General features: G+C 43.8%; 1 protein-coding gene across 2 annotated transcripts in view; it reads right to left on the bottom strand.

Moving 5' to 3' along the window:
* The window catches only part of ACSL5 (acyl-CoA synthetase long chain family member 5), a 42,429-nt gene extending 19,303 nt beyond the window's left edge, over positions 1-23,126 (bottom strand). For both annotated transcript variants that reach the window (XM_039237643.1, XM_039237641.1), the window contains exons 1-3: positions 22,875-23,126; positions 5,880-6,063; positions 2,310-2,415 (exon numbers count right to left, since the gene is read on the bottom strand). In XM_039237643.1, the coding sequence (XP_039093574.1) occupies positions 2,310-2,415; positions 5,880-6,035 (262 nt within the window). In that variant the 5' untranslated portion in view covers positions 6,036-6,063; positions 22,875-23,126. The remainder of the gene's footprint in view (positions 1-2,309; positions 2,416-5,879; positions 6,064-22,874) is intronic.

Raw genomic sequence — 23,126 nt, 5'->3', positions numbered from 1 at the left:
AGCCCACCAGTTAACAACTTCTTGGCCAAATTGCTGCCCTATACTAAGCCGAAGGGAAACTCTGGCTCACAGAGGCCCTGAGAAGCTTTGTCAAAGATTCAGACTCTTAGGTCTCACTGTGTGGAATTCTGATCTACTGCAACAGGACAGAAGTAGGGAAGCTGTAGTTTAAACATTGTCTGTAGATGATTTGCAACAGAGACCATCTATTGGGTAGGGGTTAAGAGCATATGTTAGGGCTGATATATTCATTCCCACTTGGGACCAGATGTGTCATTTTCTGTTTCTCATGCCTGCTTACATGAGAAACTCTTTTAACTTTATCTGTTTAGTGTTAATTTAGTATTAAAAAACATCTTTAAAATTTTTTAAATATTTATTTTATTTTTGAGATAGAGAGACAAAGTGTGAGTGGGGGAGAGGCAGAGAGAGAGAGTGACACAGAATCTGAAACAGGCTCCAGGTTCTGAGCTGTCAGCACAGAGCCCAACGTGGGGCTCACACTTGCAAACTGTGAGATCATGACCTGAGCCAAAGTTGGATGCTTAACTGACTGAGCCACCCAGGTGCCCCTTGAAAAATATCTTCTAAATGAAGTATCATATATGTCACTGATCATGTGCTAAATGGCTTGTTTCTAGTTATAATGACAACACAATAAAGAAAACTCACTGAAGAAGATTTTGAAAAAGAAAATTCTAGGGGAACTTGGGTGGCTCAGTCAGTTGAGTGTCCAACTCTCGATTTTGGTTCAGGTCATGTTCCTGAGATCAAGCCCCGCTATCAGCACAGATCCTACTTGGGAATCTGTCTCTTTCTCTCTCTGCCTCTCTCCCCCCCACACCACCAAAAATATATACATAAACTTAAAAAAGAAAAAGAAGATAGAATTCCAAAGGAAAATCTGTTTTATTAGCCATATTGTATCTAAAGTTGCCAAAAAGTAAAGAAACTAATGGTTGGTGGGGATTTCTTTGTTATTTGCATGGAAGTCTAAATTAAGTGCTCACTTGGAGCCAGGAATACCAAATACAGTCCCCTTTGGAGACTTCAGATAAAATTTTTCTTTACAATAAGTCTTTCTTTGTCTGGAGGAGCAACTACTTTTATAAAACACTTAAGAGCTGACTGAATACAGAACAATCTAGTCAAACAGACAGATTTCAGTATCAGCTGCCAACATTTTCTAGTTCCGTCACCTTTGGAATGTCCCTGAACCTCGGAGTTTCTGTTTCCTCCTTTTTAAAAGTAGGGGTGATAATAGCTAATCTTTAAGGTTTAGGGGAGGTTAATGTGCTAGATGCATGTAGTGCCTGTTGGACAGTTTGCATTTGGCAGGAGTTGGCTATTAAATATTGACATAGGTAAAAGGCAGAAAGGAAGCAGGGTTAGGAACTCACACAGGCAGGGGTGCCTGGGTGGCTCAGTCAGTTAGGCATCCAACTTGGACTCAGGTCATGTTCTCGTGGTTCGTGAGTTCGAGCCACGCATCAGGCTCTGGGGTGACAGTGCAGAGCCTGCTTGGGCTTCTCTCTCTCCCTCTGTCTTCCCCTCCCCTACTGTGCTCTCTCTTACTCTCTCAAAATAAATAAATAAATAAATAAAACATGTCACACAGACAAACCTATGTCTGGATAAATTGTCACCAAAGACAAAAGATGTAGGGAGAGCTCTAAGCTGGTTGATTTTGAAAGGAAACTAGTTCACCCTGTGTTGTGTTCAGTAGTACAGAAAAAAGTAGTGAGCCTTCGTATGTACCAAATGAACCTGCCAAAGTCCATGTGGCAGTGTTTCTAGGGAAGTCCAAAAGATAACTGCCTTCTGCGATACTAAAGAATAGTGGCATTGATCAGGATCAGGGTCAAGGACAAGGTAAATCAGGAGCCCTGAATGCCAATTTCAGCTCATATGCTGAATCTGTAAATTCAGGAAATTACATTTATGGAAATCCTGTTTCTGAACAAATATAAGGTACCAGTGAGCTAATCAAAATACTTTCCTCCACATTATTGTCAACTCTTTACCAACTTGCCAGGGAAGTCCTCTTCGTGTTAGGTATGAAACAGATTCAGAGAGGCAAAGTGATTTTGCACAAGGTCACACAGCAGGAAATGGAAGAGCTGGGTTTCAAACTCAAGTCTGTCTGACACTGTTTCTAGCCCCCATTCTGATGTGATATCCCTACATTTTGTATGTCAGCATTCTATTCAGACTACCATTGGGCTTAAGAACTGAGATGGGGGAGAAGAGGTTTGCCACACAACCACACATTGGTCTTCCTGCAGTTGAGATTAGACTGCCAGGCTTACCAGACACAGCGAGTCCTCTTTGGAAAACTTCATACACTGTCGTGGCATCTGAGAAGTAGTACTGTGAGTCATTGTCCTTCTGGCCAGCACCCTTCCGTGCTCCTCCCTAAGACACAAGACCAAGTTTAGGCCAAGCCTGAGTCTCTCCCACCCTTTCCAAACCACTATGGGTTGAATTAAAGAAACCACATATACTGAACATTGAGGTCACAGGAATACCCCCTTTATTATTGGATGAATTTTTATATCTCAAAATTGTAGTATCTCCACATTATAGAAACCCAGTGAATGTCACAGTTACATTTCTGGCACTCTCCTCCAACCCATCTAGACAAACACACACACACACACACACACACACGAGAGATAATACCATAATTTTATATTTAAAAAAATCATACCAAATTTAAACATCTATCAAATGCATACTATGTTCCAGCACTGCACAAATACTGTAGATGCAAAGTGAGTTAAGACAAAGTCATTGTCCATCAGCATCTCATAAATGAGAGTCTATGGAGTGGAGTGAGGTGAAAAAGGAAAATATGCAACTATAATACTCTGATGTACACACTGTAATATCAATGTACATTCTGGGAGATGAATAATACTACCTGTTCTGTGTTAAGTAGAAAGGTTGCAAAGAATACTTGATAGAGACTGAAGATAAGTAAGCATTAACCAAAAAGTTTTAAGGTAATTTTATTCTTAGGATTAGGTATTTCCTAAAAATATTTTTTAATGTTTATTTATTTTTGAGAGAGAGAGAGACAGAGCATGAGCTGGGAAGGGGCAAGAGAGAGGGAGACAGAATCTGAAGCAGGCTCCAGGCTCTAAGCTGTTGGCACAGAGCCCAACGCAGGGCTTGAACTCACGAGCCGTGAGATCATGACCTGAGTTGAAGTCAGAATGGAGCCACCCAGACACCCCTACCAAAAAGTTACAGTTTGGTAACTTTGGTACAGAGGAGGAGAAGAAAAATTCAGAGTGAAGGAACAGTCTGAATGAAGACACAGAGGTGAGAAGACACATTGCAAAGCCTGGTGGACAGCTAGAGAGCAAGGTATTAGAGGAAGAGGGATGGTATTATTGCTAGGGATGTGCCTAGAGATGTCAGCTAGAACCACAGGATCAGGCCCTGATGATGATCCTGGAAAAGCATGGTCCAACCCTCATGTAAATTAGAGACAACTATACATCAGTTAAATAAAACATTAAAAAATGTAAGTTACTACTGAGAAAAGGGCCAAAAAAGCACAGGGTAACATGTGAAGTGGTAACAATAGGTATCTAACTTAGTCTAGAGCATCAGGGAAGATTTCCAGGAGATGTCAGATTAAGTCAAGATGTCAACAACAAAGTTCCCTGGCTAGTGAAAGATAGGGGTTTACTGTTTGTTTACAAGGATGAAGGAAGAAGAAAAGAGGATTCAGACTCTACTTCTGGCAACTGGATGAAAAGAGATGCACCTAACTGAGATAGAGGAGAAGGGGAAACAGAAAAGTGTGTGTGTGTGTGTCTGTGTGTGTGTGTGTCTGCAGGTGCTGGCATAAGAGAAAAGATATGCAATAAAGAGACTTGTCGAACTTGAGTGTCACTGAGATGGACTGAACTGGGGAGATTTCAGAACTAGAAAGTCAGATTCAGGGGTCATAACCTATTAGGTACAATTTCAAGGCATGAAAGAGAAATTTTCTCAGTTGGGGATTGGCAAACTATACTCTGGGGCTGTAACTGACTTGTCATCTGCTTTTACAGATAAAATTTCATTGGAACACAGCATGCTCATTCATTTACATGCTGTCTGATGCCTTCGTGTTACAACAGCAGAGTTGAGTAGTTGCAACAAAGTCCATATGGTCCACAAAGCCTGAACTACTCACCGTCTGGCCTTTATAGAGCATGTTTGCCAACCCCTACATTAGAGGATTCAAGAGATGGTGAGATGGAACCTCTAGGTGAGGGGAGGAAAGAAGCTAAGTGACCAAGACTATCTTGGAATTAGGAAGAACTCTCACTGAAGGAGATTATGAAAGACAAAAAGAGAAGTTTTGAGAAAGATGAATTCTCAAGTCAATTGGGAGGCAGGCTGAAGGAGAAATCATTGACTTTTGAAGGTAGGTGATGAGTGACCCAGAAGAGTTTGGGGAAATGGTAGTAGCACAGGTTAGATCTCAGTGGGTTAATGTTCAGAAAAGGAAATTAACAGACTATTCTTAAAGACCTCTGGTGGAAAGTGGGAAGATTGAAAGGAGGTGGTGGTGTGAAGCCACCAGATCAGCAGTGTAGGAAGATGTCAAGGAAGAATGGGCAAACATCCCAACATAAAAGTGGAGGTAGTGGAGAGTGGAGGCAGCTTGGAGTGAGATTCCTGAGTAGAGGAAAGAAGTTCCTGAAAAGATCAGGAGAGATTAGCCCTATAAGGGAACAAAAATGCTTTCTTCTCTGAAAAGGAATGAACATGAAAAATGATGAAGAGGGGCGCCTGGGTGGCTTAGTCAGTTAAGCAGCCGACTTCGGCTCAGGTCATGACATCATGGTTCCTGAGTTCGAGCCCCGTGTCGGGCTCTGTGCTGACAGCTAGCTCAGAGCCTGGAGCCTGATTCAGATTCTGTGTTTCCCTCTCTCTCTCTGCCCCTCCCCTACTCACGCTCTGTCTGTCTCTCAAAAATAAATAAAATGTGGGCACCTGGGTGGCTCAGTCAGTTGAGCATCTGACTTTGGCTCAGGTCATGATCTCACGGTTCGTAGGTTCGAGCCCCCTGTCAGGCTCTGTGCTGACAGCTCAGAGCCTAGAGCCTGTTTCAGATTCTGTGTCTCCTTCTCTCTCTGACCCTCCCCTGTTCATGCTGTCTCTCTCTCTCAGAAATAAATTAAAAAACATTAAAATTTCTTTTAATAAATAAAATGTTAAACATTTAAAAAAAAAGAAAAATGATGAAAAGAACATTCTGGGAGCCTTTCCTTTGCTCAAAGAGGTAGGAAGCTGTGTGATTTGCTGAAGTTGGGGAATTGAAGAGAAAAGCGCACTTCAGCTTCTGCCAATTTTAAGAATGAATATGAACTCAGAGCCAGAATTTAACTTTAGGAAATAACTTCTTTATCATTCTCAGATATTGAGTGTCTCAATGAAAGCTTTCTCCTGCCACCAACATACTGAGTCTATGAACTAGATCATAGATAAGCAAAATTTTTCTGTAGGGGGCTAGAGAGTAAACCCTTTGGGCTTTGTGGTATACATCTCTTTTTATTTTTTTTTAACATCTCTTAAAAAAAGTAAAAACCATTCTTAGCTGGCTAGTTGTGCAAATAACGGTGGATTTTGCCCACAGACTGTAGTTGACCAACCCTGATCTAGATTATTGGCATCCTAAAACCTAGCTGTGGTTTTATTGTTGTTACAAAGAAAAGTATGCCAGTAATAGAAGTTGAAATTTGTAGATTTTCTGGTGACTGTTAACTTAAAAGGTTTACTTTCCAATGATATAGCCTATTCTCCTCCTGAGTTATCCCAAAGCGTTGGTTTACAGTTTGTGCTTGATCACACTAGACAGAGGATTGGCAAGTTACCTCGATTCCCACCGACTGGTTGTTCAAATCCACAAAAGGGTGGACTGGCTGAGGCCTATTGATCAGCCACAGGAAGATGGTGGCTCCAACGGTCAGGATGCAGATGATTGCCGGAGTTGGAAGTGGGGAAAACAAGAAATTAAAGATAAAAAGCATCTTTGTGAATAGCAGCAGGAATTCAGGCCTTAAAAACAAAAAAGAAAAGAAGAAAGAAAATGTTAGAGGAAATGGCAGTGGTTTTTGTTTTGTTTTTCTTTTTACTCGATAGCTGTGTTTACAAAAGGACACACACACAGTCACATGCACTTCTAACCCTCCAAGAAACCAGAGTTAGACCGCTATCCAGGGACAAAATTTCTCTTACTGTTTACTTCAGCAAAGTTGAAAATAATAGAATGCATTCTCCACCTCCCCACCCCCGCACCCACAACTTGACTGTGCTCCCTCAAGGCAGAAAGGATCAAAGGAAACAGGTTAATCATTTCCTAGACAATTTTTAAAATGATTGCTCTTTCACTTTTGGCCCAACAGGACCCAGATAAAGCCTTTCCGAATCCAACTTAAGCTGGTAGTCAAAGAAGGGCACTGTGGAGAGCTTCCCCTGCCCAGTCAGACCAAGGGTCAGGAAGGGCTCTTCCGGCTGGATTTCTCTAGTACAAAACAAACAGAAGAGGGAGCCTCTGTAGAAGTGACACAACAGATTTTAAAAATTGAGCATTCCACGAAGAACATTTCCTGCTGACCAGCTACACCTTGCTCATTGCTTTCTTTCTTTCTTGAAGCATCGGGAGGGTCTCAGGGATCAAGAGCATCTCAGCTTGCTGTGTCCAATGTCCTCTCCCCCAGGGAGACTTGGAGAAACCATTTGTACTGGAGGCAACGTTAGCCAGGGACGTGGAAAGGGTGTTGGAAAATGTATCCGACGCATGGTAGCAAGTGAGCACTGAAGGTCCAGGCCAGGAAAAGATCTCAAACACCTGAAAGCAGCAAAGCCTTTCCCCAACCCAGCTTTTCTATAGCTTCCAGCAATGTTTGGCTTTAAACTGCTCTAGCAGAAGCTAGTGTTTGGGCAGATCCTAGGAATTTACTCTGGTTGAGGCCATCTCTTTCATCTCTTGCCCCGCAGCTTTCAGACTGGGTTGTTTGCTCCAATCATGGAATTTAATCCAACCAATGTCATAACATAGCATTTTACAGATAAGAAAATCAAAGCTCCCAGGGGTGCCTGGGTGGCTCAGTAGGTTGAGCATCTGACTTTGGCTCAGGTCATGATCTCATGGTTCATGGGTTTGAGCCCCGCGTCAAGCTCTGTGCTGACAGCTCAGAGCCTGGGGCTGCTTCAGATTCTGTGTCTCCCTCTCTCTCTGACCCTCCCCTGCTCACACTGCTTCTCTCTCTCTCCCTCTCTCTCTCTCTCAGAAATAAATAAAAAATATTTTAAAAAAAATCAAAGCTCCCAGAGGTAAAGTGACTTGTCCAAGTTCACTCAGCATTTCTTGCTGCCGCTTTCCACATTAAAATCTGCAAACCCCCCTCCTTCCTTCCGAGTCTAGCTTTGGAGTTCAAAGAGCCTGGAACCACAAAGGAGAGTCAGAATTTGCAGTTCTTCAAAGTTTACGAACATGCCCCATGGAACAGTATGTCTGAGATGAGACCACACATTCCCGCTTAAAATTGAGAGAACAAAGCAAGCCTGAACAAAGCAAGCCTGAACAAAAGTTTGATCAAGATTGTAGTTCCCCTGAGAACGTTGGGGCTGCTGCCACTAGCTGGCATCTGGAACTTTCTCCCTCCACCCCAACAAACGCTAAACAGGCCCAGGAATTGTGTGCGGAGCAGGCACGGTCACAAGAATCCTTCAGCGTCTTAGCATTTTCCTGCTCCCTGGTTGGCTGAATTTGGAACCATCCCTTTCCATTTTATGAAGGAAAAGTGAACTTCCAGAGAGTGGGATGACTGTCCCCAGCTCCTTGGTGCTGTCCACATTGTGTTTAGAGGGGAAGAAAAAGAAAAGAAAAACAAAAGCCAAGGCCCCACAGGTGCTAGGTCACATAAGGACTGGTGGAGCTAATATGACCACCAGCCAGGATTCTGAGAGCTAGGATTTGTAGAATCCAGCCTTTTCTGGACTCGTGAAGTGGCACTCTGGGAGACAGAATGTGTGCAAGAGGCAGCCACCCCAGGTGGGGAAGCGGGGCCACCCCAGGGGAAATTATGAAATTGACAGGGCAGGTAGCAGAGCTGAAGCCAGGAGAGACCTGCTCTGTGCTCACCCATCCTGCCCCCACCAGCCCTTCCCCTGAGCCTGGGGACACTGCCACAAGTCTAGTATCTTCTGATCTGGGATTCTCTTCTCTGCACTAATCTCACCTTTGAATTAAGAGATTCTTACCTCACTCCTCTTCTCAGCTATGAGAACAGATTGTCACACTGAGCACTTTTGCGCTCTTCTTCCAGGTGGCAGATTTACATTTTAACAAGAGATTTGCAAACATTGTCTTCAAAAGAAGGGCTAAAGATGAAATTTCTGTTCCAGGTGGCAGTAGGGGATGCACAGAGGAGGGAGGTCAAAAGCTTGGCAGGTAGCACAGAGGGAGGGGAGGAGAGAGGCAGAACCCATGACCAGTACAAAGTCAGCACCTGCTGTCAACCTGGGCTGGTGGCTACCATGCAGTAATGTGAGCCCTCGATCACTAGATTATCAGATTTTGTTCTTAGAAAGTCTAGAACACTGGATTTTTGTGAATCCTCAATTTTAACTATTGGCTCAGGTAGTAAGAACCTGGTATACAATAAACAAAAAGACATCTGGATTAATCTAGACCTACTGCAGTCATACAGTTCACAGATGTGGTGAGCCTGGCCACTTTGATACAAACAAGGGAGGTACTTATAAATGCCAAGTCCTCAGCTTCAGGAGAATGAAATACCTTGCTCACACTGGCAAATATCTGCAGAAAACACTGAAAGATAGATCTATGTGTCAAGTGAAATAGCTTACTCACTTTGTTTGCTATTGTAAATCAGGTATTGAACTCAAATAAGATATGTGCAGAATATCAGACAGTTCCTCTCTGCTTCTCCACATTTTTAAAAGTTTGTTTATTTTGAGGGAGAGAGGGACAAAGGAGCAGAAAGAGAGCAAGACAGAGAATCTCAAGCAGGCTTCATGGTCAGCCTGATGCTGGGCTCAAACCCAAGAACTGAACCGTGAGATCATGACCTGAGCTGAAAGCAAGAGTTGGATGCTTAATCAACTGAACCACCCAGGCACCCAGCCATTTTAAAATGTACAATTCAGCAGCATTTAGTACATTCATGATGTTATCCAACCACCGCTTCTAGTTAGGTCTAAAACATTTTCATCACCCAAAAAAACCCCAAGTGCCCATTAAGCAGTTATTCCCCACTCCCTTCCCCCCAACCTCTGGCAACCACTGATATACTTTGTTTCTATGGACTTACAAATTCTTAATATTTCATATAAATGAATCATGTGTATGGGACTCTCCATGTCTGACATTTCTCACTCAGCATATTTTCTAGATTATCCATGTTATAGCATATCAGTACTTCATTTCTTATGGCCGAATAACATTCCATTGCATAGACAGACATTTTATGAATTCATTCATCAGCTGGTAGATATTGGGGGTTTTCCCACATTTTGGCTATGGTGACCACTGCTATGAACATTTGTATGCAGATTTTGCTTCAGTACCTATTTTCAGTTCTTTAAGGTAAATAGCTAGAAATGGAATTACATGGTAATTTTACATTTAAACTTTTTGAAGAACCACCAAATATCTTCCACAATGGCTGCACCATTTTATATTCCCAACAGCAACAGACAATTCCAATATCTTTTTATCCTCACCGACACTTGCTATTTTCTGGAGTTTTTGATACTAGCCATCCTAATAGCCTCATTGTGGTTTTGGTTTGCATTTCCCTAATGACTGATGATGTTGAGCATCTGTTCATAGGCTTATTGACTATTTGTATTTCTTCTGTGAAGAAAGGTCCTTCACTCATTTTTAAATTGGGAGGTTTGTCTTTTTGTTGTTGAGTTGTAAGAGTGCTTTAAATATTTTGGATACTAGACCCTTATCAGATATATGATTTGCCAATATTTTTTCCCATTCTTTTTTTTTTTTCTTCTAAGTAGGCTCCACACCCAGTGTGGACCTTAACTCATGCCCCTGAGACTGAGTCAGATGCTTTAGCAACTGAGCCACCCAGGCAACCCTGCTCCCATTCCATAGTCTTGATAGACTTCTTAATACATACACATATATATATTTTTTAACATACACATATTTTTAACCTTATGTTGCTAGTGACAGGGAGGATTTGCAACTATGTCATGTAACTCTCTCATTGTTCAGTTGGGAGAAGCTGAGGGCCCAAGAGACAGTAAAACCTTTGGGCTCCACTGCTCCTGAACTGGGAAGCTCTGGTTACCATCCTAACCTTTAGAATCCATTACAGCTTCCAGATATGTTCAAGTAAATGAGAAGAAAAGCTACCGTATTTTTTGTCACATGTCCTTTGTCACTCAAATTACAATTCGGGCTCAGCCATTCCATGGAGCCTCCCACAAGCGGTTGATGTGGTGGCATTTCCTTCTCTCATTAGATCACTATTTGGGAAAGAATCGGGTAGAGGAAAGTGTAATGGTGGTAAAAAGGAACGAGAGCTGTGTTACCCTGTACAGAGGAGCTCCTGTTCTAGCTCATCTACAGATAGTTGAGCAAGCCGTACTACACATTAGGATAGCCCCAGGGGGAATGCTTCCTTCACTTTTTGATGCGGTGTTAGTGACACGTCCCATACACCAGTATGTCCATTTTCCCCACTCCTTCCCCTTGGTTCACTCCAGGGTCTTCCCCTCCTCTGTGGTGTGGAGTCATTCATCTCCTATCTCCTAACACATTTAATCCCCAAGCTAGCTGAAGGATACCCTCTGCCTTTATACCTGCTTGCAAGCTCCCGGGACCAGCCTCCATGTCTAGGTTACGACCACCACCCCATATTCAGCTCTGAGTTTTGCTCCTTTCAGGATCTGGGCCACCATTTCTTCACTAAGTCTCATTTTCTGTGAATGAAGTCCCTAAATGGACCCTTCTACTATCCTAGTTTTTGGCCAACTATATTTACTGCTCTGAAGCTTTCAGGTTGTCCCTTTGACCTACAAATAATGTTTGCTTTGTAGTCCCTTTCCTTTAGAGGATTTTATTTTTCCTACAGGTGTTCAGTTTTCCACCCACAAGTCAATTCCTTTCAAGGCTCCGTATTTGCTCTTCCCTTTGCCTGAAATACTATTCCTCAGATCTTAAACAGTGTGTACGTACAGGTTGGGCCTCAGCTCAAATGTTACTTCCTCAGAGACTTACGCTCTCTGATCACCCTATTTAACATTGCCCTTCCGACTCTAGTCACTACCACAGAACCTTGCTTTCTCTTCTGTGTGACGCTGTTCACTATCTGAAATAGTCCTAGTCCCTTATCATCCATTGTCCCTACTGAATTGATGTTCTTTTTGTTTTTTTTTTAAATATTTTTATTTATTTCTAGGAGAGAGAGAGAGAGACAGCGTGAGCAGGGGAGGGTCAGAGAGAGAGGGAGATACAGACTCTGAAATAGGCTCCAGGCTCCGAGCCGGCAGTCAGCACAGAGCCCGACGCGGGGCTCGAACCCACAAACCGCGGGATCATGACCCAAGCGAAAGTCGGACGCTTAACCGACTAAGCCACCCAGGCGCCCCTGAATTGATGTTCTAATTAGAACAGGGATTTTCGTTTTGTGCACTACTGTATCTCCAATGCCTCCACCATTTCTAGCACATAGTTAGCTTTCGATGAGTGCTTCTTAAATACATGACCAGTTTTTCTGGTTCAGAATTATTTGCTTTAAATCTTCTGTTAGCCCGCATTTCCCTTCATCAAACTCAAACTCCCAAATCTTAGGTCATCAAAAGTCATTCTGGCCAATATTGAGATGGGTACTCCCAGATCAATATCTGGCGCAGTATTGGGTTAGGGATGGCAGGGGGTGAAAAGAATGAATGTCTAACACATATCTAGGATTACTCAGGATGAGTATACACTTCTGAGCTTGAAAGCCTCTACAGAATGAATCTTATCAGATGAAGTCATCTATAGTAGTAAGTGAGCAGGAAATCCAGCCTAGAAATAAATAATTGTGTTACCCCATGTTTCTAGAATTCAAAGAACAATAAGACAAATTATCTTTGCTAGTAGGCCTGAAGAACTAATTACTTTCTGTGCAGTAATGAGATATAAATTGCAATTATAAGCTTTTGGGGGGGGAAATATACCTTCTAGAAAGTGGTATACTAATTCGGATTTAATTGGTTTCTCTGTTCCCTTACCTGTATGGACTCATTCTGTGGTGATAGAGAGCTCATTAAAAGGGAGACCAGAGTCCCCAGGTTCCTATACCCAATTAGTTAACACAGTCTTCTGTATTGAATTACTTAGTTTCTTCTAGGGACAAGGTCACAAGTCTTTACAACTCGTAATGACTCCAAAGAGGCCTGCATGTTATTTAGGAGGCTGTATATGAAAGCTTTGGCTTAGTTGGCCTTTAAGTCACCTACTCAGTCTCCATTGTTATTTTCCCTAAATCCCTGCCACCCCCAACTTAGGAGGCCTCCATCTCAGTTGTTAACCACATGGTTAATATTTCTAGAAAAATCCCAAAGTAATGGCAAAAGGTCAATAGAGCATTACAAACCAGTAGTTTCATGAAAATAACCTTTTTCTTAATACACAATGAACATGAAGCAGGTATGCATTCTGTTTCAAGACCCTTCACCGAATATCTTCAGAGATCTGGAGCTAAGGGTTTTCTACCTTTTCTTACACCAGTTTACTCTTCTGCATCTAAATGCAGTTTTCTGCTTTTGAGAAATAAAAGATGACAGAGAAACGATGATCTTGTTTCTCAAAAAGTAAACAGTCAGAGAAAACCCTGATATGGAAAAGCATTGACTTCTCAAGAGGGTAAATCTCAGCTATTCATGCTATTTTAAATGATATAAAGATCAAAAGGGCCAGCATTCAGTTATTTCTGAGATAATATTTGTTGTCATATTACCCAATTGTAGCTTTCCTTTATTTCATGCAAATCGCTAATCAAATATAATGGGGGAAAAGCCATTCACAACAGCATCTATAAGAATAAATGTGTAAAGTCTCTATTTAAAAAGTTTAGATCTGAGGGACCTAAAAAAGACTTGAAAACTGGAAACACATGCTTAAAATAGTCAAGGGGACCCCATACCCCTAAATGCATCTATACACTTAATGCAGCTCTAATAAGAACCAACAGAATGACTTGGAAAATAAAAAGTTGATTCTAAAGTTCACCCAGAGGGGCACCTGGGTGGCTCAATTAGTTAAGACTTCCACTTTGGCTCTGGTCATGATCTCGTGGTTCATGAGTTCAAGCCCCATACGGGGCTCTGTGCTGACAGCTCAGCTCCTGGAGCCTGTTTTGTTTTCTGTGTCTCCCTCTCTCTCTGCTCCTCCCCCACTCACACTCTGTCTCTCTCTCTCTCAAAAATAAACATTAAAAAAATAAAGTTCACCCAGAAAAATAAAGCTTATTAGTAAAAGTCAGAAATTTTTTTTTTTAAGTTTTTTTGTTTATTTTGAAAGCAAGTAATCACTGGCAGGGGTGGGGCAGAGAGAGTGGGAGACTGAGAATCCCAAACAGGCTCCACACTGTCAGTATAAACCCAATGACAGGCTCAAACTCACCAACCGTGAGATCATGAACTGAACCAAAATCAAGAGTTGAATCAAGCTCAACGGACTGAATCACCCAGCTGCCCCAAGGGTTAGAACATTTTTAAAAAATAATAAGAATTGGGGTTGGGTTGGAGGGTGTTGGGGGGGCAGGCAAGGGACAGAGAGTTCAGTGTTACCAAATTTGCTTACTATAGAGCTAGAGAAGTTTTCTATTGATCATGAATAGACAAAACTATGTGACAAAATAATCCTGAAACTCCCAGTGGTTATATTCACATATACTAAATTGCATTTCAAATAAAGATAGATATTCTTTTCACTTAAAAGTATTGAGACAACTGGTTAGCCATTCAGAGAGAAGACATTAAGCTGATCAGTGCCTTACTCCTACAACACAAATTAGTTCAAGATGGATCGAAGTCTTAAATATGAAACAATGACAACCGTAAGAGTATTTGGGGATAAAAGTATGAGAGAATGTTTTCTTTTTCTAATCCTGGTGTGAAGAAGACTCAAGGCAGACACAAAGCCTAGAAGCTATAAATGAAAATGTTGGCAAGTTTGCTTACATAAAATGTTTTTTAAAGTATTTGCCTTGCAGGAAGGACACCAGAGATAAAGATAAACTGGGAAAAGTATCAAATACTTTGCCTATCTAAAGAGCTCATTTCCTCAATAAGGAATGCTTAGAAATCAATGAAAAACAAAATGCAACATAATAAAACAAAAAGCAAAGGTCATGACCAGAATGTACACAGCAAAACATTATTTATGAGAAAGACATTCATCATTGCTTATCATTGAAAAAAATACAAATTTAAATGAAATGTCTTTTCCCCCACCCATAAGAGTAGCAAAGAGGAAATAGTGAAAAATGTGCTGTTAGTCAGGGAAATGTAAATTAGGTGCAGTCTCACTGCCTTCTACCACAATTTAAAATGTATGCCCTTTGACCTAAATAAGACAGACATCAGTTCAATAAAATATATCACAAATGGCTGTTCAAGGTACGGGTTAGGAATGTGGGCTCTGAATCAGATTACTTGAGCTCATACCCTGTGTGAATGTCTTTGTTACCTGGGTTATATAACCTCTGTGTGGTTTCTTTTTTAAAAAAGTTTTTTTTTTTTTTTAATCTTTATTTTTGAGACAGAGAGAGAGAGAGAGAGAGCAGGGAGGAACACACAGAATACAAAGCAGGCTCCAGGCTCTGAGAGGTCAGCACAGAACCCGACATGGCTCTGAGAGGTCGGCACAGAGCCCGACATGAGGCTCAAACTCATGAACAGTGAGATCATGACCTGAGCCCAAGTCAGACACTCAATGGACTGAGCCATCCAGGTGCCCCTGTGTGGTTTCTCATCTGTAAAATGACAATGAAAATATCTTCCTTATGATTAAAGGAGTTAATGTTCCTGTAAAGTACTTAGAACAGTGCCTGGTGCATAGGCTCAAGCATTAGCTATTCTGTTCATCAGTGTTGTATCTACAGGAATTTTTATAATTCCAGAGACCAGAAAAGCCTACCTTGATAGGAGGGTAACCAAATAAATGCGAGCATGGTCACACAGTGTACTCTTGGAAGATATAAAGAATAAAGCAGATCTGTACCTACTGATGTGGAAAGAGCTCTATGATAAATGACCAGGTAGAAAGTATAAAAAACACAGTTGGACAAATGGCTATGTATTTGTGTTCCTGAAAGTATATTCCTCATATGAAAGGATCTATGGAAGAAGAGATATCATTAATGGATTTTCCTGAACATTTTGCGCAATTGATCAATCAGGCAAGAGATATTTAAGGGCTTGACTCTATATTGGCATCATTCCAGGCGCTGAGGACATAGCAGGGAAAACCCTGCCCTCGTGCGGTTGTATTTTATTGGGGAGTTTGATGCATCTGAACAATAACTAGATTGTATGGGACATGGAATTTTAAAAAACAGAACCAGGAAAGAGGATTGTGGACAGCAGGGGGGTCAGTTTTCAACTCTCAAGAAGGTAACTTGAGAGCAGGCACTGTTTAATCTGAAATACACGTGCTTAAAACCAAGACAAAACAAACACACACAAAACCAAGAGCTCCAAACGACCTCGCCTTGACTGAGGCGGCTGACCCAGAAAGTTCTACCCCCTTGGTTGGTGACATTTCATGTGAATGTGCTTGAGAATACAGCCTCAGCGTCATTTCTGCAAGCGCAGCCTTCCCATCACCGAAGCCACACTGAGCACAGCCGTTCTGAGCACTCACGCTGTGTGCAGTCCTCTTAGCCACAGAGTGAGCCGGTTTGCACAGCAGCGCTGGGGGTGGAAACGTTCTTCATTCATTTCTTTAGCCGAGAAAGAGAACAAAGGTGACGTTTGAGTCACAGGGCCAAAAGGGGCCCTGAAAGGGCATCTTTCAACATTTACTGCAAGGAGCTGGGAGAGAGGCTGGCGTAAGATCCTGACCTAGGAGACGGCAGTTGACTTTCCAGCCAGTCCCCAGTGCTCAGGCGCTCAGGCCACCGCTCACACTAGCCTCCTCCAGCAAGCAGTGCCGGGTCACCAGGCGTAAACCGCTCTCTTCATCGGGGGCCTGGCATCCCAGGTGCCCGGAGGCACACACTCCAGGTGATGTCCCCAGGCAGACGGCGAAGGGCCTCCTTATCTCCACAGGGTCAGGCGGGACAGAGCAGGGAGGTGTTTCCCAAAGGGGATCCCTATGAAGTCCCAGGGGGTGACCAAACAGTCATTTCCACACCACGGAAAGATTGTGTGAATGTTTAATTAAACAGAAAAGTGATATCAAGGTCACACGCCTTGCTCTCCCCAGCCTAAATGCTAGGCCATATCCAACAACTCCAACTTTTAAGGCAGCTAGCAGGGGTCGGGGGGTGGGGGTAGGCTTGAAACAGTTTCCCTGGCCTACAAGTAAGCACCCCATAAATAAATCAGGAGGTTTTTAATGAAGATCCATTGGTAATCTCTTTGCTGCTGAATCACACAGGGAAAGCTCCAGGAACCAGGCTCAGGAGGATTATACAAATTGCAGGAGGCTCAGTCCTGTCCTGGGGTTTGGGCCTCAGGAAAGCTGTCTGTAACTCAGTGGACACCTTGCCTGAGAGTGCTCTCAGGCGGTGGCTGTGTGAGCCTTCAGAGTCTACTACACCCAGCACAGTGCCTGACATACAGCAGGAACCCTCTATGTACCAGTGAGTCACCTGTTCCCTTTGCTCTCCAATGGCACAAGTTCAGGGGAGAGAACTAAGGAGGAACATTTGATGAAGGAAACAGGTTCCAGGGCTCTGTCCCACAAGCACACGATGTGCTCCCGGACACACGGATGGGGACAGAAGTGGCTGAGCTCTCTTCAGAAACACCACAGCGAGGGGCCACGTGCCGTGGCATAGGCAACAGCAAGCAGCTTGACCTGAAGGAGCTCGAGGGCCACTCATTCTACCAGCACTTGAATATTTGAGCACCTACTACGTGCCAGGCAGTGTGTTCAGCATGCACAAGCACACCTGGGCTTAATAATCAAGTAGGAGATAAAGCCAATTCCCAACAGTAAATGGCATATACCCCAGGCTTGGCAGCATCCGGTAGACTGTAGAAGTGCACGTGGCAAGAGATGGATTTACCCTCTATACTTTATGAAATTACATATTTAGTTTTAAAAAGGGAAACAACAGGGGCGCCTGGGTGGCTTAGTTGGTTAAGCGTCCGACTTTTGCTTAGGTCATGATCTCGCGGTTCGTGGGTTCGACCCCCGCGTCGGGCTCTGTGCTGACTGCCAGCTCAGAGCCTGGAGCCTGTTTGAGAGTCTGTATCTCCCTCTCTCTCTGACCCTCCCCTGCTCACGCTGTCTCTCTCTCTCTCTCCTAGAAATAAATAAAAACTATTAAAAAAATAGATTAAAAAGGGAAACAACGGCCTTGGACCAACTGTGTGCCCAGCACTCTGCCATGTGCAGAGGGACACTTAGAAGACCTACCTCCTGCCATGTGGGGGCTTATGGGTCTACTGAACACACTTATAGAAGGATTTGGTGTGGGAGACACTAGTGTAGACTAGACTAGGTGAAGGCGGCTGAATGGAGCTCTAGACTCTCAAGGATGTGTGGTTTTTGATCCCCTAAGTTTATGGCCAACTGTCTCATTTCCAGGGTCAATCAAGAAGGATGACCCCACCAGTTAGGCCAATGGCTAATAAGTCCCCAACTAGGATTCTAACCACGGTTGCTGTCACCAAGCCATCTTTCTCAGCTGTGGTCTCAGTCTCTCCATTTATTTTTTTCATGGAGAGCCAAGGCGCCACATTAAGTTGGACAAACCTCAGTGGAAGGGAGGGAAGGGAGGGAAGGAGGAACACCCCGATGCGGGGGCAGAGGAAGAGCAGGACCAGAGGCAGTGACGTGATAAGCATGATATCTGGGGAAGGGAAATAGTGAAGGAGTGTTTCTAATGGTGGTAGAGGATCCATCTTTAGTTGAAAGTGGAAGTGGGGGAGAAAAAGCCTCCAACAAGGTTGAAGGCGACAGTATCTGGGGCCTGGTGGAAACACTATACAACTAGAGTCATTTCAGTTCATAAATACCAGAGAGGCCCGAGGTGCCAGGCCTTTCCCTGTTGAGCTGAGTAGTATTTAACCAAAAAAGCCCTTATTAAATTAAGTACAACAAGCCTCTTAACAGCCCATGAAGATAGCATTGGATAGTTGAGCCACCCCTAGGCCGATGGCCAGCAGTCACAAATCCCACTGGGTCTCACACAATCAACCTTGATCTACCAACAAACCACAGCCCAGAAGCCCTACTCTGAGGAAAATCTGGTCTCCGTAAACACCCGTCAAGGCTTCCCAAGCGTGTTGCTGATTATGAGAACTGGGGTCAGGAGAATCAGTAGCAGAAGTCCACTGGACTTGATAAGAGAGCCTGTAAGAAGATAGTCTGGACAAAGTGCTAGGCCCCCATCACCCGTGCAAGAGAAAAATAGTGAGGGAAACCGTTGTGAAAGAGGCCTTTCTCCAGGGTTCTTGCAGCGTCAGCCCTCAAACTACCTGGCTGGCCAGCGGTCATAAGTCACCAGATTCAAAGTGCAAACAGCAAACTTTATTGCCAATGGTCTCATTTCCAGCAGCAAACTTTCAAGGCCATTGACCTTCCAGGTGCCAGCGCAACAGCTCTCCCGTTTGTGTGGACCTGGGGATAGCTACGTAAGGTCACTGAGCGTCCGTTTCCCCCCGCTGCACACAAGAGGGGACAGGTAACAGTTCCCTACTTAAAGGGGGTGCTATAGACTGTGTCCTCTAGACACTGCTGGTCACGGGAGGTCCTCAGGAAGCCAGGCTCCCTTTCCCACTTCTGCTTTCCTCAGTTGTGGACTCCTGGGCAAGTGCCAGGTGTCCTATCCTGAGGCTTCCTGAAGAAGAGATGATCAAGACCTTCATACTACAACTGCCCTCCACCTTCTGAGCAAAGATCTTACAACTCCTCGTTTCTGTTTCAGCGGAGGATTTCTTGTTGCGGAGGGCATCATGCACCGCTGAGTTCTGACCCAGTTGTCTCCTCCCTCCCACCCCACCCCACCCCTGCATCCTCTTCCACAGCTACTCACAACTTCACACGTTGTAGACTGACCCAGAGAGACCCAGAGTTTGGCTACCAGCTCCCCTGAAAAGGGTCAATACCGTGGCCTGACCACAGAAGCACAAGGGCTGTATGACCTTTGAAACCCCAAAACTCATGTATTTATTGAGACAGCATGGATTAAGAGCCTAGGAGATTTCAGGAGCTATGTCTTGGGGGAAGAGCGAGTAAGCCCTTTTCTGACTCAGAGGCGTGGTTGCTTAAAAGAGGTAAAGCTCTGGATGTATTTACAGCACAGTGTGCCAAGAACAATGATGGCTGACCCCGAGCTGCTGGGGACAGGTCACCCTTGCAGGGTGCTGCCACGCATGAGAACCACCTCAGGCTGTGCCCCATCCGAGGGTCTGTGCATCTACTGGCCATAAATAGGAGACAGGCAGGAACATAAACTTTATTCCTGGTTACTAAACAATTGCCAAATCCTGGTTTGGGAAGTCACCTTCCCAGAGGTAAGAGGATTATTTTTTCTTTTCTCAGGTGAAAGTCACATACCATCAATCATTTAAAGTGAATAATTTGGGGCAGGGGGTGGGAGGGAAGGGACACCCAGATGGCTCAGTAGGTTAAGCATCTGACTTCGGCTCAGATCGTGATCTCACGGTTCGTGGGTCCAAGCCACAATTCGTGGCTCTGTGCTGACAGCTCGAAGCCTGGAGCCTGCTTCGGATTCTACGTCTTCCTCTCTCTCTCTGGCCCTCCCCCTCACCCACTTGCATTCTGTCTCTCTCTCTCTCCAAAATAAACATACATTTAAAAAACTCTTTTTAATAAAGTGAACAATTTGGTGGCATTTAGTATATTCACAGTCTTGTGGAATCAATCACCTCTATCTAGTTCCAAAATACTTTTGGGGTGCCTGGGTGGCTCAGTTCAGTGTCCGACTTTGGCTCAGGTTCGTGGGTTCCAGCCCCCTGTTGGGTTCTGTGCTGACAGCTGGCTCAGAGCCTGGAGCCTGCTTCAGATTCTGTGTCTCCCTCTCTCTCTGACCCTCCCCTGTGCTCGTGCATGCTCTCTCTCTCTTTCTCTCTCTCTTGGAAATAAATAAAACTTTAAAAAAATGTTTTTACCCCCTAAAGGAAACACTGTGCCCATTAAGCAAGTACTTCCAATTCCTTTCCCAATCCCTGGTCCCACCCACCAATTTTCCTTCTTTCTCTATGGATTTTAACTAGAAGGATTTTCAAAAAAGATTTCTCCCAGTGTTTAGTTCTTTCGTCACTAAACTAGACTAGACTCATCTGGAACGGAGGTACAGTTTGCCATACATGAGCCAGAATTCAGATCCCAGTTTTTACTTTTCCTTAATGTGTCCAGTTTCTTTACTCGTAAGCCTCAGTTTCCCCATCTGTGAAACAATGAACCTACCTCACAGGACTATTTCAAAAGGTTAAATGATAATGCCCCCCCCCACCCAAAAAAAACCAAAAAAACAAAAAAACAACTAAGCACAGCCCTGCCCCAGAGAAAACAGTCAAAGAACAGTAGCTGTAATATTGGCAGTTCTGGACAAAAGTCAATCTGAAAATTGTTAAAAAGTATGTGAAGTCAGTATTTGCCCAGGTCACTGCACAGGAAAATGTTTCCACAAATGCAATTTTCTAGGAATTCTGAAGAAAGGTTAACTCTGCACATGACTGGTTGGACCACGGTTTTTAGACCACACAGACTACAGCTTCGGTCTCTGTTTGACGTTGGAAAAGTTACTTCACTTCTTTGAGCTTATTCTCTCAGCTGTAAAATGGTAACAACATCCATGTCATAAGATTGTCTTAATGAAACATTAGGAGTAGCTATTATGAGCTGGTACTTAACTCTAACAGGCTTCATTTTCCTACTCTGCATTCATTCCCGGACCCCGAACCTCTCTATAGAATCTGTGGCCGTCATTGAATATTTAGCACTGAGGCATTCCATTGTACACTAATGTTATAGTAGGTGTGTTTTGCCCTTACGTGTTAGTCTTCTCTCTTTGGCTATATTCTATGTTAGGACAGGACCTAGCCAAATACGTGGCTGAAATACTGTGTGGCCTTAGCAATGTGTTCTTGTTTTAATTAAGTTGGAACGTGCTTATACCTGGGGGCACGTCTACTTTGCATTTTGCTAGAGTCCCCACCTGCATTTTCTTACACACCATCTATTTAACTGTATTGTCTTCCTGTTCTATAAATATGTGTGGCCCTTGTTCTAGTTTTTTCCTCCCTTTTATTGTGTCAAGCACACAAGTGATGGCCACAAGAATTTAAACCGTGCCTCTTCTAAGGCGATTCTGTGTTCATTTCAAATATTTATCAGTTGGACTACAGAGTTATCCCCACGCTGCAGTATAAAGGGAGGGTTCAAGTGAAACCAAATATTCCATTTTTATTTTATTTTATTTTATTTTATTTTTTTACTAAATCAATCTTTACGTTTATTTATCTATTTTTGAGAGAGGGAACACACAAGCAGGAAAAGGGGAGAGAGAGAGAGAGAGAGAGATGCAGAATCCGAAGCAGGCTCCAGGTTCTGAGCTGTCAGCACAGAGCCTGACGTGGAATTCAAACCCACAAACCATGAGATTATGACCTGACCCGAAGTGGGACACTTAACTGACTGAGCCACCCAGGCACCCCTAAATCAATCTTTTTTAAATCAAATTTTTATTATTATTTTAAGTTTACTTATTTTAAGAGAGAGTATGCATGCAAGCGAAAGGGGGACAGAAAGAGAAGGAGAGAGAGAATCCCAAGCAGGCCCGACCCAGGGTTCGATATCACAGTTGCGAGATCATGTTCTGAGCCAACATCAAGCCTCGGATGCTCGACTGACTGAGCCACCCAGGTGCCCCTAAATTTTTTTTTTTTTAAGACTCTGCTGCTGTTAGATAATACCAATCATCTACAAGGTAGAGATATAGATTCCATCTTACTTTTCAAACCACCAAAGAAGATTAATACCCACAGAAGGCAACAAGCCCCAACCATGGAGTCCCTTCCTAAAGCTCACTCTTTCTCTTTCTCTCTCTTTTTTTTTTTTTTTAAGTTTATTTATTTTGAGAGAGAGAGAGCGTGAACACTGTCAGCATAGAGCCTGACATGGGGCCCGAACTGGCAAACCATGAGATCGTGGCCTGAGCAGAAACCAAGAGTTGGACGCTTAACCAACTGAGCCACACAGGTGTCCCCCCAAGATCACACTCTGAAGGTCCTTGAAGTTCAACTTAGACTCAGCACGTGGCCCTACTCCTTACAAAAGATCTCAGTCCATTCAGAAACCATCCATCCCACATCCATTAGCTCTCCCCATCAGAAGGAGTCAAATTTCACAGTGAAAACTGGAAAGGTCTCAATTGTGGTCCATCTCCCCTAAGAGAGACAGGAGAAAGAAAATCCAGTCCACATGCCCCGCATTCCCTCTTCCCTTCACCCCTCCTAATAAGGAGGGCTTAAAAATGTCCCTTAGAGAGCTGGGAGAGAGAGAGCTGACATGTGCCAGGCACACAGCAAGCTCTGGACTCTGAAGCTGGGGGGCAGGTGGCCTCTCAGCCTCTGCCCCACGGTCACAAAACCCCTTGCTAAATCCCCCGTCAGGACGGTCCCCTTACCCGGTGAGGGGGTTGCATCTGTTGGCGCTTCCTGAGAATGGGGTTTCCAGGCACTGGGTTCGTCCTGGCACAGAATTCTGGTCTCTCTTCCCTCACCCCCAGGTCCTCCGAGGATAGGCTGGCTTTTGAGCATCCATGTAGGGAGGTGGCCACGGCTGACAGTGTCCCCAGTTGTGCCCCGTGTGAGCTGTCCTGAGTCACACCACGGCCCGGCTCTCTAACGTGCTCGGGGACTTCACTTCCTGGTTTTTC

Source organism: Hyaena hyaena, unplaced genomic scaffold (genome assembly GCF_003009895.1).
Source record: "Hyaena hyaena isolate Hyena2069 unplaced genomic scaffold, ASM300989v1 scaffold_128, whole genome shotgun sequence".
NCBI classification, from domain to species: Eukaryota; Metazoa; Chordata; class Mammalia; order Carnivora; family Hyaenidae; genus Hyaena; species Hyaena hyaena.
Note: the sequence above shows the minus strand (reverse complement) of the source record. Positions and strands in the feature narration are given on the sequence as shown.